This window comes from Schistosoma mansoni, chromosome 1 (genome assembly GCF_000237925.1).
Source record: "Schistosoma mansoni strain Puerto Rico chromosome 1, complete genome".
Classification (NCBI taxonomy): domain Eukaryota; kingdom Metazoa; phylum Platyhelminthes; class Trematoda; order Strigeidida; family Schistosomatidae; genus Schistosoma; species Schistosoma mansoni.
Window position 1 is genome coordinate 61,729,617 of NC_031495.1, and position 13,599 is coordinate 61,743,215.

A 13,599-nucleotide genomic window follows, 5' to 3' on the forward strand; every position below is an offset into this window, starting at 1 on the left:
TCGCGAGATGACAGCAACCGATGGTTAGAGACCTTGAATGACATGGCTCAAAATCGTTTGCAATGGCGAAGATGCATCCACTCTTTGTGTTCTACCAAATTCTAATCTTCTGAATTCCTCATGTCTTTATCTTTTTCTCTTTCCAAATTTATTTCACTGTACTATACTCCTTCAATAATTTCTTGAAACCCCTAATCTTTTGGATTTCTGATTATACTCCTACTACTTCTACCACTATGGGATTTGAATCGACAACTGCATCTCTGTGCTAATGTGGTATGGCAACTCGAACTGATGTACGTACGTACGAAGTTCTACGTTGTGACTGACTGACTGACTGATTTTCAAATACTCAGAGTTTCGAACCTTTACTCTTTCAGTTAATTTAATTCCAGGGAATCAGTGGAATCATGAGCATTAAAGCTACAAATAAAATAGTATTGTCAAAGCTATGTACATAAGTTTGTACTTAGTAAATAACGTATTCAGTTAACCCTTTCCGGATATGGATAACCAACTTTTTTACTACATGAGGTTGTGGTATTTGTTTTTGCCTAATAATTTTATCGATTTCCTAAAAACACCAATTACCATGGTATATTTCATTTGAATTGAACTCCATTCCCATCTGGTTAGTTAGAGTGCTTATACAATAAAAACAGTTTAGATCATTTTATGGAAGTTCATTGGATAATTGTCCTCTCTAATTGAATTTGCATCATTCAATGTTCTTCATATCATCATCATAAATAAATTCATACTTACCTGTGGAAATAAGATATAAACACATTTATATGTGTTTCGAAACGTTAAACACTGAGACTGCCTTTTGTGTTAAAAAAATTACTTATTGGTGGTTTCGCACTGTCAAATTCAGGAATTATTTCCTTCTTTTTCGGGCTCAATCTATTATCTGAAACTCAACTTCGGTTGTAGCAAGACAGTTACATTTCATTTCTACGTTCCCCCTAAATCTGAAATGGTTTCATTCATAACTATTATCGTATTACATTTCTCATGTTTAGCTTTCCTTCGCATTTAATATTACTCAATACCCTTTTTGCTTTTCATTTTGTTAAGTTACCATTTCATCATTAAGATTTTGTGAAGTGCAGTCATTTAAATATATACAAATTATTGTCTTCTTCTACATCATTTATGATTTATTGACTAAGAGTAGATAGGTTTCTCTTTGAACCGAATAAAAAATCTCACTATCTCACTTTATTTCCGTTTTTTCTACAACTGTGTTTCATACAATTTTTCCCGTCGTGAAATCCTAATAAAGTAGGAACAGAATTTGTAACAGAATGTGTAAATTCATTTATTACGTGGATTCTCTTCAGCCGCTGACATCCTACAAACAAAACTATAACATCTATGCGTACCTACATTAGGGAACTAGAAATGCTATAAAGATGTAGATTAATAACATATAAAATAATTAAGGAGAAATTAAGAAGAATCTTCTGAACATATAAATATCTTAGAAGAACAAACTGAGAAAATATAAGTATAAAATTTTTAGAAATGTAAGAACTATGTCATAGTCTTTATAGCGCTTCAAAAATGCCCAGTTTAGAAACAATTAGCAAGAATTTATGATGAAGGTCGTATGAAAAATATTACGTAACCGACTCCTCAAACTGTCATCAGAGCAAAGCAATATCAATCATTGGGTGCATCTTTTGATAACAACGTACTCAACAAAGTTCCCATTCAGATACTCGGTAAAAACGAACAGAGCTCCATCCACTTTAGTATTAACTTTTATGAAATTTAATCAAAAATGTAGACACTAAACTTTACTATTCTACTAATATATGTGCTTTGGCATGTAGATGTAAATTAGTAGCCACAAATAAAACATAAATTGACAGTGATATCCCAGTTTCCATGATCTCCTCTCCGTTTTCTTATCTAGGATGTTCATGTATTTAAAAGATTCTTCTTAATTTCTCCCTAATTATTTTATATGTTATTAATTTACTTCTCTATAGCATGTTCAGATTTAATTAAGAATTCTCTAATGTAGGTACGTATACATGTTATATTTTTAATGACTGATGTAATTGCTTGTAGGATGTTAGCGGCTGAAGGCAATCCATATAATAAATGAATGTACATATTCTCTTACAATCATTCTTACTGGAAATTAACTGTATGTTCTTGTTTGTTTTTTCCATCTTTCCTCATTTCTCCGCTTTTAATCATTTCTTATCTTCGATTCTCATTCTGATCACTTTAAAGAGATACCATGAAAAAAGATTATGTAGTTCACGTTCATGCATACTAGTTTTACTATGATTTTTTTCATGAATATATATTGAAATAATTTACAAAATTCTACCAGTCTATGTGTTCTGTATTTTTCTTTTTCTAGCTTAAAAAAGTAATTGTATGTTTTTATGTTAGATGCATATCTTTGTGTGGTGGAAAAAAAAAACAAATTTTCGGAGTTTGTTTAATTGTTAACCTGTCGCCATCAATAACACCCCTAGTAATAATAATTTCTAAATTGTTAGAAAATGTGTTTTTCATTTATCATATTTTATTAGATCATAATAACAATTCTAGAATCTAAGTGTATTTGCTTAACTTTTTATTGGACAAAATAAATAGTTGTTTTTAGTTTGTTCAGTTGTAAAGATTATCATTATTATTAATAACTATATTTTGTTTTTTTTTGTTTGCCTATTTTTTTTTTTTGTGCGGTAACTTTTTCATGTTTCCCCTCTTTTTCGTTTCGTTTCTGTATCTTTGTACGTTTTAAATCACTTATAATCTTGACTATATGCATAGTTGGGTGGTCAAAAATGATTGTTTGGTTAGGAAAAGAAAAGAAGATAGTTTTAAAGTAATGCATACTGTTTTTTGGGGGAAATATTATAATTTGACTAAGATATCACCATACAAATTCCGATAGAAATAACTCATTATGTGCAAAAGAGATAAGAAAAAGAACAGAAGATGATCGTTTAATGAGTAGTGATTCACTTTAAGAAATAATAATATGCGGTTAATTGACTGATGCTTTTGGACTATCTACATCAAAATTAATTGATTGTATTTTAATGAATTGGTTATTGAAGAAACTTAAGTTACTACTGGTTCCACTTCGCTCCAATTTGTTTTGAAATACTTACTTTATTAAAATTACGTTTCATGTTAACTGTTTTTTTTGTAGTTTTGAAACTTTTCTACGTATTACATTTGCTAAACTGATATTTCATAATTCATCGTTGTTTTCAAAAGAATGCATCACTGAATATTGTTAGTTCTCTGAAGGTTTAATGAATTGTCTTGGTTATTATTGTTTCATTACAATAAGTAAAATAAAACCGTTTACAATTATATTATATTGTTTATTATATATGTCAACCAGTCAGTCCCTCGTGAACTGCAAACACGAGAAAATCATGCTGACTTCAGACCTGGTCGTGGCTGTATCGACCACATATTCACCATTCGTCAAGTTTTAGAGCACAGACACGCTTATCGCCGTCCGACAATGATAGTTTTTCTTGACTTAAAAGCAGCATTTGACTCTGTAGACCGAGAGGTTCTGTGGCAGTGTCTGTCATTGAAAGGTGTACCTGAGAAGTACATAAACCTTGTGAAGGCTCTTTACTAGAACACTACCAGTCGAGTGAGAGCTTATGGCGAACTGTCGTCTGATTTTACAACCTCAAGTGGTGTCCGTCAAGGCTGTCCACTATCCCCATTTTTGTTTAACTTCATTATAGACCTGTTGCTGGAAATAACACTCTCGTCGACTGAATTTTCAGGAATTGATCTTCTACCAGGAGGTTCACTTGTCGACTTAGAATACGCAGATGACATAGTCCTGTTTGGTGAAGACGCTGACAAAATGCAGAGTCTTCTGTTAGAACTGAGTAATAATGCCAGGATGTTTGGGATGCGTTTCTCCCCATCCAAATGTAAATTGTTACTCCAGGACTGGTCTGCGTCAACACCTGAACTAAGGATAGGGAGTGAAGTAGTCGAACGCGTCGACAACTTCACTTATCTTGGAAGTCTGATCAGCCCTAATGGGTTGGTGTCTGACGAAATCTCTGCACGGATTCAAAAAGCTCGTTTGGCTTTTGCCAACTTACGTCACCTATGGCGAAGATGAGATATCCGTCTATCAATTAAGGGACGAGTATACTGCACAGCAGTTCGCTCTGTTCTACTTTACGGCTGTGAAACATGGTCATTAAGAGTAGAAGATACTCGTAGGTTACTAGTATTTGACCACAGATGCCTTAGAAATATTGCTCGCATCTGGTGGGATAACCGGGTAAGTAATAGTGAGGTTAGACGCAGGGTATTAGGGAATGATGGTAAATCAGTTGATGAGGTCATGAATCTTCATCGACTGAGATGGTTGGGCCACGTGTTACGTATGCCTGAACACCGATTACCACGACGCGCAATGTTGACTAGTATTGGGGATGGTTGGAAGAGAGTTAGGGGCGGCCAAACCAAAACATGGCATCAGTGTTTGAAGTCACTAACTTCTAGCCTGAGCCATGTTGGCAGATGCAGACTACCTGGTTGGGGTCCACGTGACTATCGTAACCAATGGTTGGAAACTCTAGGTGACGTGGCTCATAATCGATCACAATGGCGTAGGTGTATACACTCTTTATCTTCCCTTAAACTATGAGATTAAAATTGCTTCATATCTCTCTTCCTTCCTGTACTATATCTTTATATACAACCTATAATTTATATACTACCACCAACACTAAATTAACTACTATGAATCCGGTGTTGATCTTGTTGTGCTAACGAGGTATGGCAACTTGGACCGCTGCATATATGTGCCTGGTCCTACGTTGTAGCTGACTGACTGACAACCAGTCAGTCAGAACGTAGAACTTCGTTTGTACGTACATCAGTTCGAGTTGTCATACCATATTAACACAGAGATGCAGTTGTCGATTCAAATCCCATAGTGGTAGAGGTAGTAAGAGTATAAGCAGTATTCCGAAAGATTAGGGTTTGAAGATGTTTTTGAAGGAGTATAATCTAGTGAAATAAATTTGGAAAGAGGAAAACATAGAGAAGATTAGAATTTGGCAGAACACAAAGAGTGAAAAAATAATTAATTTTCAACATTGAAATTAGGTTATTAAACAAGGATCATGTTTACATACAATTGTTAATTTCTCCTAATGCTCAATGTTCCTGCATTTCAGTCTTACGTTTTTAAAATAACCCAGGTTATTTTTTAGTAGTAGCTTTAAAACATTTATCCTAATCATTTCGGTAGAGTTAATTTCATAATTTTATCAGCTGTTCTAATTTGTTTCTTTATTTTTATGCTGACTACGTTTATATAAATCATATTACACAGAATTATTTTGATGGAGTTTTGTTCTCTGAGCTGGATGGTTTGGTCGTGGAGCTTTCATCATCCTTCTGAACGACATCATCAGCACAAACTTCGGGTTATTGTATAAAAACAATCTGACTGTACACCTAATTATTCATGTTGGGATTGTTATCAATTTGTCTTCAAAAATTGTTCGATTTGTCCCAAATCAATTGAGATACTTCCGTATCTAGCGTTATTGATCGATACTTTTATTTAGTTTCTCATTAAAAAACTGTTAAAATTGTTTGCTATACAAATAGTGCCTTGGTTCATCGTTATAAACAACTTAAAACTTGATTTATATTGGAGTAAAAATCAATGGTATTAATTATATTGAGACTTAAATGGTCATGGCAATATAATTTATCTATTTATTTATTCACACAAACATTGGTAAAAGGGGCACCACGATATATATGCGTCACGTAATAAGTCATTGAATTTATGTATGTGCTGGGATACTGCTCGCGTGCCCAAACTGAAGCAGTGACTTTCTTAGAGAGCCACTCCTTTAGCCTTTGACCTATAAATCTAACCCACAAGGCCCTGGAGCAACGTTAGGAGATACACTCTCATGGTAATCAGTGACCAAGAATATGTTCATATGCCATTAGTTCCCTCAGGATCTTGCAGCCAGTGTGCACCATTAGTTTGGAATCATGATTTTTCAGCTCCCCTATGCCGATCCTCCGTACTCTGGAAATGGGTATATAAGAGTATTTCCAGAGGGAGATGGGGCTCTTCGCACGCTTGACCTTATTAGGATATTAGTGACGTTTTATTCATACTTTTCAAGTCATATTACCATATAGTTTAAAAATTCTGAATAAAATATATAAAATAGTTGCAAATCTCAAGATTTAGAACGAAGCAATATATATTTTAAACGAATATTCGTCAAGGTTAAAACGAATAGTTTGACAATAATTGGGCGCCGAGTATAGAGAATTCATTATATGTGAAAAAATTATATTTGAACTAGTCTCAGCGATTGAAATATAAATAATTCCAACGTTTCGTCCAGCTAACTTGTCTGGACTTCTTCAGGGAAATCATCAAAGAAATATATAGTGTTTTTTTAACAATCATATCAAAATCTCTACTACTTTTTAATCCAATCATATTTGGATGTCGAAGTTTTTGTAAACAGGATAATATGAGTCAGTTGAATGAGAATCAAGTGAAAAGTTCAACGATGTAAAATAAAAGGAGACTGCATAAATTGTGTGTATGTATGTATGTGTAAGATGAGTTATTAATGAATGATATTCAGTGTTGATATGTTTCTATGTGAAGTAAAAATAAGAATAAAAGTGCAAAATGAAGGTTGAAAAGTTCTTTTCTCTTTCTGAATCATCGAAATTGCAAATAAAATGAGAATCATCAAGTACATAATTGTAATGTTAAACATAACTCATATTGATTTCAGTCATAATAACGATTCACGTGAAGTAAACAGGTTGAATAAAAGAAAAGGTCAAATTACTTGTTGATGAATATTTGCCAAGTGGTAGCTAGCTGAATACCATCCTTTCTGTTTAGGCTGTTCTTATTCACCCATATATACAGCGCTTCTGCTGTCTATCTTTCTTTATGAGTGTTGAAACCTTTCTGAAGTATTTTGGCCCCTTCAAAATTAATCATGTGTCCCGTTTCCAACGCATGTAACGCTATTGCAGACTTATTCTCAAGTTTCCTTATGTCAACCGAAGTTTTGGGAACATTTTTTAAACATTGTTTGTGTTCCTTCAACCTTACCTTCAATTGTTTGGATGTTTCTCCAATATAAGCCGCATTACAATCATGACAATTGATCTCATAGACAATATTTTGTTGTTCTTCCTTTGGTAACCTATCCTTAACCTTCACCAATGACGATCTTATAGTGTCACATGTTCTAAAATACACTCTTATATCATGCTTAAGATCCGCTTGATTTCTTCCGATGTTTCACTACGGTATGGTATAACTACAGTGGACTTCCAATCTTTCTGTACACATTGTAGTTTAGCTTTTCTTTCCTTTCTAACAATCTTCCTTAAAAACTCTTTTGGGTAGTTGTTATCCCTAAGTGTAGATAAAATCCTATTCAATTGATATTGTTGGTCTTCCTTATCTGTAACAAGCTTAAGACTTCTGTTAATTAAATTTCTAACAACTGTGACTTTCGTACATAAAGCATGAGCCGAATCAAAATCTAAGTATCTTTCTGAATGTGTTGATTTTCTGAAAACATTTATTTTCAACTTCCTATTATTAAGTCTTCGCTCAACCATACAGTCGAGAAATGCCAGTTTGTGGTCAACAGACTCCATTTCCTTCGTTAGATTAATTTGTTCCGAAATGTTGTTCACATTTGCAAACAATTCTTCCAAATAGTCCTGTTTAATGATAACAAAAATGTCATCTATATACCGTAGCCAGACCTTTGGTGGACATAAACTTCTTGCGACTGCACCAGTTTCTAAGGAATGCATGAATAAATTCGCAACAATCGGAGAAACTGGTGAACCCATAGCTATACCTTCTTTTTGTCTGTATAGATCTCCTCGAAATATGAATAAGGTGGACCTTAAACATAGTTCCAAACATTTGATAAACTCAGATGGATCTAACGGGCAACGTAAATTCAAATCCATATCAGATTCTAATTAAACATAAATAATATCCAACGCTCTGTTGATAGATACGTTAGTAAATAAGGAAGAAACATCAAAACTTGCCATTACTTCATCCTCTTCTATGTCGATGGTATCAAAACATTTTTAAATTCCATAGAGTTTTTAATTCTATGATTAATCAATTTTTCATACGGTTTTAGTATCCTAGCTAAGTATTTCGCTAGGTTGTAAGTCGGTGAATTTGTGAAATCGACCACTGGTCTTAGTGGAGTATTATCCTTGTGAATCTTCAAGAGTCCATAGAATCTACAAGGGTTACAACTTTTTGGATTTAGCATAAACCATAATGGCGTTCCGAGCTTGACCTTTAACGAATGTAAGATTTTACTTGTTTCCGCCTTAAGTTTATTGAGCGTAGTTCTGCTTTTTGCATCTTTGATTAGTTCATACGGTCCCTCTTGTAGATATTCCTTGGCTTTTCTCTCGTAGCAATATATAAGTTAACTTTACAACGATTTTGAACCATTTTATTCATAATCTTCAACAATATAAATTACAATTATTTCATGGGCTTCAGTCAAGAACTCTTTTCAAAATCAGTTCAGTACTAACTTTAAACTGACATATTTCCTCTATAAACCTTTGTCTAATCGTAAAAGATTTCACAAATAATTAACTATTGAATTAGAGATTCACGATCCATTTGTTTGTATATTCAATTTTAGTTTTTTTTTTTAATATGGTTCACTTCTTATATATTATCAGAAGGGGGTTTCGTGGAGATTTTAGTAATTTTATATAGCTGAGATCATGAATCAATTGAAACTAGACCGCCATGCAAAACCTGGAAGCACTGCACGACCGTTTCGTCCTATTATGGGACTCATCAGCAGTGCGCATCCACGATCCCGCAGTGAAGCTAATCCATATCAGGTAGAGACAGGTATCTATCTCAGTACAATGGAAGTTGGTCGCGCAATTTCGTGGATTAGTTGAGGTTAGACATTAACACCGTTGAATGCCGGCCAGCTCAGTGGTCTATCGGTTAAGTGCTCTGGCGCGAGACTGGTAGGTCCTGGGTTTGAATCTCGCGAGGCGTGATCGTGGATGCGCACTGCTGAGGAGTCAGTCCCACAATAGGACAAAACGGCCGTCCAATGCTTCCAGGATTTCCATGGTGATCTAGCTTCAATTAACTCATGATCTTATATATTAGTTGTTACTACCTTTTTTTGTTTTTCTGAATAATCAGCACTTTATCCATTAATCTGTTTTTTTTTTATTTTCGTACAATATTTTTACTGAAATTTCTTTATGTCTTTCAAATTTTCTTCCTGAATAATTCCTACTTATTACATAATAAACTTATAATTCTCTTTTTAGACGAATACATTATTATGGCATTTTTCACCTACATGTATTATTCTAAGAATAATTATATACTGATTAATTAGGTATTAGCATTTATAAAACTTTTATTTGTCTATAGTAAATGATATTTAATAAAAGAGATTTTAAGAATGAAAATGAATAATTGCTTGAATGTTAATTACATATAGTATCAATGATTCAATTTAGCAAAGTGCGGAATTATATATTAATTTAGTTAGTATAAGAAGATTTTCATAAATTAATGAAATGTCAAACGCAGTTGTAAGTTATGAAATAAGATGATACGGCTTAAAATAGGTAAAAGTAGCCGGTTTAAATTACAGACGTCATGTGTACTGTTAGGTTATATTTACCCCTCCCCCCCCCCCGAATGCCCTGGTACGGTCGAGAGTGGGGAGAGTCCGCTCTCCCTCTCGAAATCCTCTCACATGGCCACGCGTATATAGCCTCTGCCAGGGAAGTTCTACTCACTGCCTTCTCGTGGCATTACTGTTGTTTACGAAATTGAGAGGACGAAAAGCGAATGTCTGGCTCTTTAACCGGGTTGATGGACACGGAAAGTCCACTCAGAGGAGTTGGAAAACCCTGATTCCAAACCGATGATGCTCATGGGTTCCAGTATCCTGCGGCAACAAATGGCGTATGAATCAATCGTTGGTCACCAGCTACCATGGGACTGCATCTCCTTACGATGCTCCACTGCCTTTTGGATCAGGTGTTTAGGTCAAAGGCCTCGGGTGTGGCCCCCTAAGAAAACCACCTGCTTCAGTTTGGGCACTTGGGCAGTATCACAGCCGTCACACAAATCAAATGAGATTTGTGTGGCGCATATTTATCTGGTGCCCCATTGTACCAATATTTATGTGTTTAAATAGGTAAATAAAGGTTATACTTAATGGTTAATGTAGTACATTCAGTGAACCTTGAGTAGGGAGAAATGATATATACAAATACCATCTCCGGGATTCCTAAATATGTACTGTAGCAAATCACAGAGATTTTGTGTATTTCGACCAATTTTCTACTTATCTCGTCATGTTAATGTGGTATAGGAGTTTGGGTCAGCGTATATGTGTGTCAGACTTTAAGTCGATCATGACTGACTTGTTGTTGTTTGATAATAAAGAGTGGAATTGTTTATTTCTTGTATCTGTGTTAACATGATTTTTATGAGTGGTCAGTTTTTGTGTTTTTTTTCGAGCGGTTCTACATTGAATAACTTAATTCGTCCATGTATAATTTTTTCTTTAGTCTCAAAATTCACATCAGCTACTTTATATAATTTTATTTTAGTCTCTCCCAATCCTTCATTAAAAAATGTTTTATACATGAATTTGGATGGTAGTCTATTGGATATTGATGCGGTCAATGATATTAGGAAACCGATAGAAATAATTGCTTATGAAAGTCAGAATATAACATTACCTTGCGTATTCAGTTCTCCAAAACCATATGTGCCTAATGTGAGTCGAGTTATAGGTGTATCTAATGGAAATCAAAAGTTTGACGCTTTATTTGGTAAGTCCAAACGTTGAGAAAAATTTTGTGCATATTTTTCAAATAGATACAACTGCTTAATCGATAAGTAATCAATTCTCCACATGTTTTTTTCTTTCTTCTAGGCGTTTTAGATATATATAGTTTGTCGAAGAATGATGAAGGATTGTACTTCTGTACAGTTAACAATATTACGTCATATGCCTATTTAAAGGTTCTTCGTAAGTTAAGCTTTTTAAGAAATATACATGAATATGCCTAACATTTTTTCCCACAAATCTGAAATCAATGCATGTAAAATGTGTAATCCCAGAAAAACGGATTAGTCTGGTTATAAATTTTTTCTTGGAATAATTCAAAAACCTATTCAAGTGAGTAACTATCTGCATTTACGGGTTAAGCAGATAATGCGTTGGGTGTGTAGACGTAAGGTATTGACTTGAACTATCGGTACGAAAATGAACTTTGACGTACCGGTACATTCAGCTAGTGAGTCCCACACAGAACAAAACACACCCCTTAGATTTCAATGCTGGCCACATTCCATCTTGTTTATGTTAAGTTCATTTTGATATGAATAAACAAGCATCAAAATATAGTAAAATAATTAAGTTTAGGCTACCTACTTGTGCTACGTGTATGCATTTAATTTAATTTGTAAGAATTTGAGTCATCTGGTTGTTTTACTCAATTTCACTATTAGCTACAATCCGTCTCCTACAAAACCTGTGATAAAATGATTATCGAGTCAATCCCTCCATGATGTTCATATGCCAACTAAGACCGATCAAAATTCAATCAAGAATAACAACAACTCATATCCTTACAAATTAGAATAATACATTGTTCAATATAAAAATCATAACAAGAAAGAGTAGATGATTCCAGGAAATATTGTGAATAATGTCCAGTAACGAAATGTAATTTTCATTTGTCGATAATTATAGTATCTAGTGATTTGACCAGGAATCTTGCACTTTTATACATACCTTGAAGCACTGACTTCATAATTTAGTGTCCATTTGTAATTTGATCATTCTCAGATTTTTTTTCGAATCACGCTTTTATCACTCAAGATATTATTCTGTGGTAAACCGTCAATCAGTTAACTCAATTATTGTTTATCATCTCATCAGTCGATCCACTTTAATTGCGTAATGTCTCATATTTAGTATTGATAAATAACACTTACAACCGAGTAGTTTTGACTTACATTTCCCTTTCACAGTTCAAAGTATTATTTCACAAACATTTAATATTTGTTCAATTGTTTCAACGTCATAAATACGGTGTTGCGTTTAGTGAAACAAAATGAAAAAGAGGTCTATTGGCTCAATGTACTACTGAATTATGTATTTTATCATAAATGTTACTTACAAGTTTGTTTTTTCTTTAATTATTATTTTCAAATTCCATCTCGTTTCATCAAAAAATGATTACCTTATTACATACTTTAAAATCATACATTTCCCCCCCCCTTAATTATATCTTCCTGTTAAAATTTGTTTGCCTTTTTGTTTCCCCAAAACAATTTTATGTTTAATGTGATATCTACAAATATATATTTATCATTGTTTTCTTTTTTTTAAAAACTTATTATTGTTATTTCAGCCTTACCTCAATTAATCGTTTATCCGCAGAATATTAAAACGAATATAGGTGATTCTATTAATTTATCATGTATAAGTTCTATAATTGATATGAAACCGATTTGGTATTTCAACGGAATTCCTGTTCAATCAACAGTGTCTATAAATCCATGTAAGTATATATATATATATATATATATATATGGTTTTTGAAAAAGGTTGTTAGATAAATCTTGTCTGTTATCTTATTTCTTAACATTCAATTAATTATATGAACGGAATATTTTATAAATGTTTGGTTAACGTTAAATCAAAGAATAGTATTGATTTCCATGTTACAGATATTTTTCTCGATATTGGTTGTATGCGCCCATAGAACCGTTAGTCACCAGAATATTCAAAATTATTTTTATGTGATTATTATGTATCATCTAATATATTGTTATTAACATAACGTTACTTACTTACTTTCTCCTGTTACTCCCAATGGAGCATAGGCCGCCGACCAGCATTCTCCAACCCACTCTGTCCTGGGCCTTCCTTTCTAGTTCTATCAATTTTTTGTTCATTCTTTTCATGTCTGCCTCTATTTCTCGGCGAAATGTGTTCTTTGGTCTTCCTCTTCTCCTTTGGCCTTCAGGATTCCATGTGAGGGCTTGTCTTGTGACGCAATTGGGTGATTTCTTCAAAGTGTGTCCAATCCGCTTCCAGCGCTTCTTCCTGATTTCTTCCTCCGCTGGAATCTGGTTTGTTGTCTTCCACAGTAGCTTGTTGCTGATAATGTCTGGCCATCTGATCCGAAGTATCTTGCGTAGACAACTGTTGGTAAATACTTGTACCTTCTGGATGATGGCTTTCGTAGTTCTCCACGTCTCCACCCCATACAGTAGAACTGTCTTAACATTTGTATTGAAAATTCTGATCTTCGTGTTGGTTGACAGTTGTATTGATATAACGTATCAATTGTAAAATATTCGATCAAAGACCTTCGTATTTCATTAGTTTTAATATTGAATTGTTGGTCATTGAGAGTACAGTTTCAGATTTAAATTAAATCTGATCAGTTGATAATTATCGTCTTTTGCACAGTTTACTTTTATGTTGTCTATAGGAT

General features: G+C 33.7%; 1 protein-coding gene across 1 annotated transcript in view; it reads left to right on the top strand.

The window, feature by feature from the left end:
• The window catches only part of Smp_196920 (hypothetical protein), a gene marked incomplete at both ends in the record, with an annotated part of 53,438 nt that overhangs the window by 15,436 nt on the left and 24,403 nt on the right, over positions 1-13,599 (top strand). The window contains 3 exons of the mRNA XM_018795114.1: positions 10,693-10,917; positions 11,022-11,117; positions 12,508-12,657. Of these exons, the coding sequence (XP_018649459.1) occupies positions 10,693-10,917; positions 11,022-11,117; positions 12,508-12,657 (471 nt within the window). The remainder of the gene's footprint in view (positions 1-10,692; positions 10,918-11,021; positions 11,118-12,507; positions 12,658-13,599) is intronic.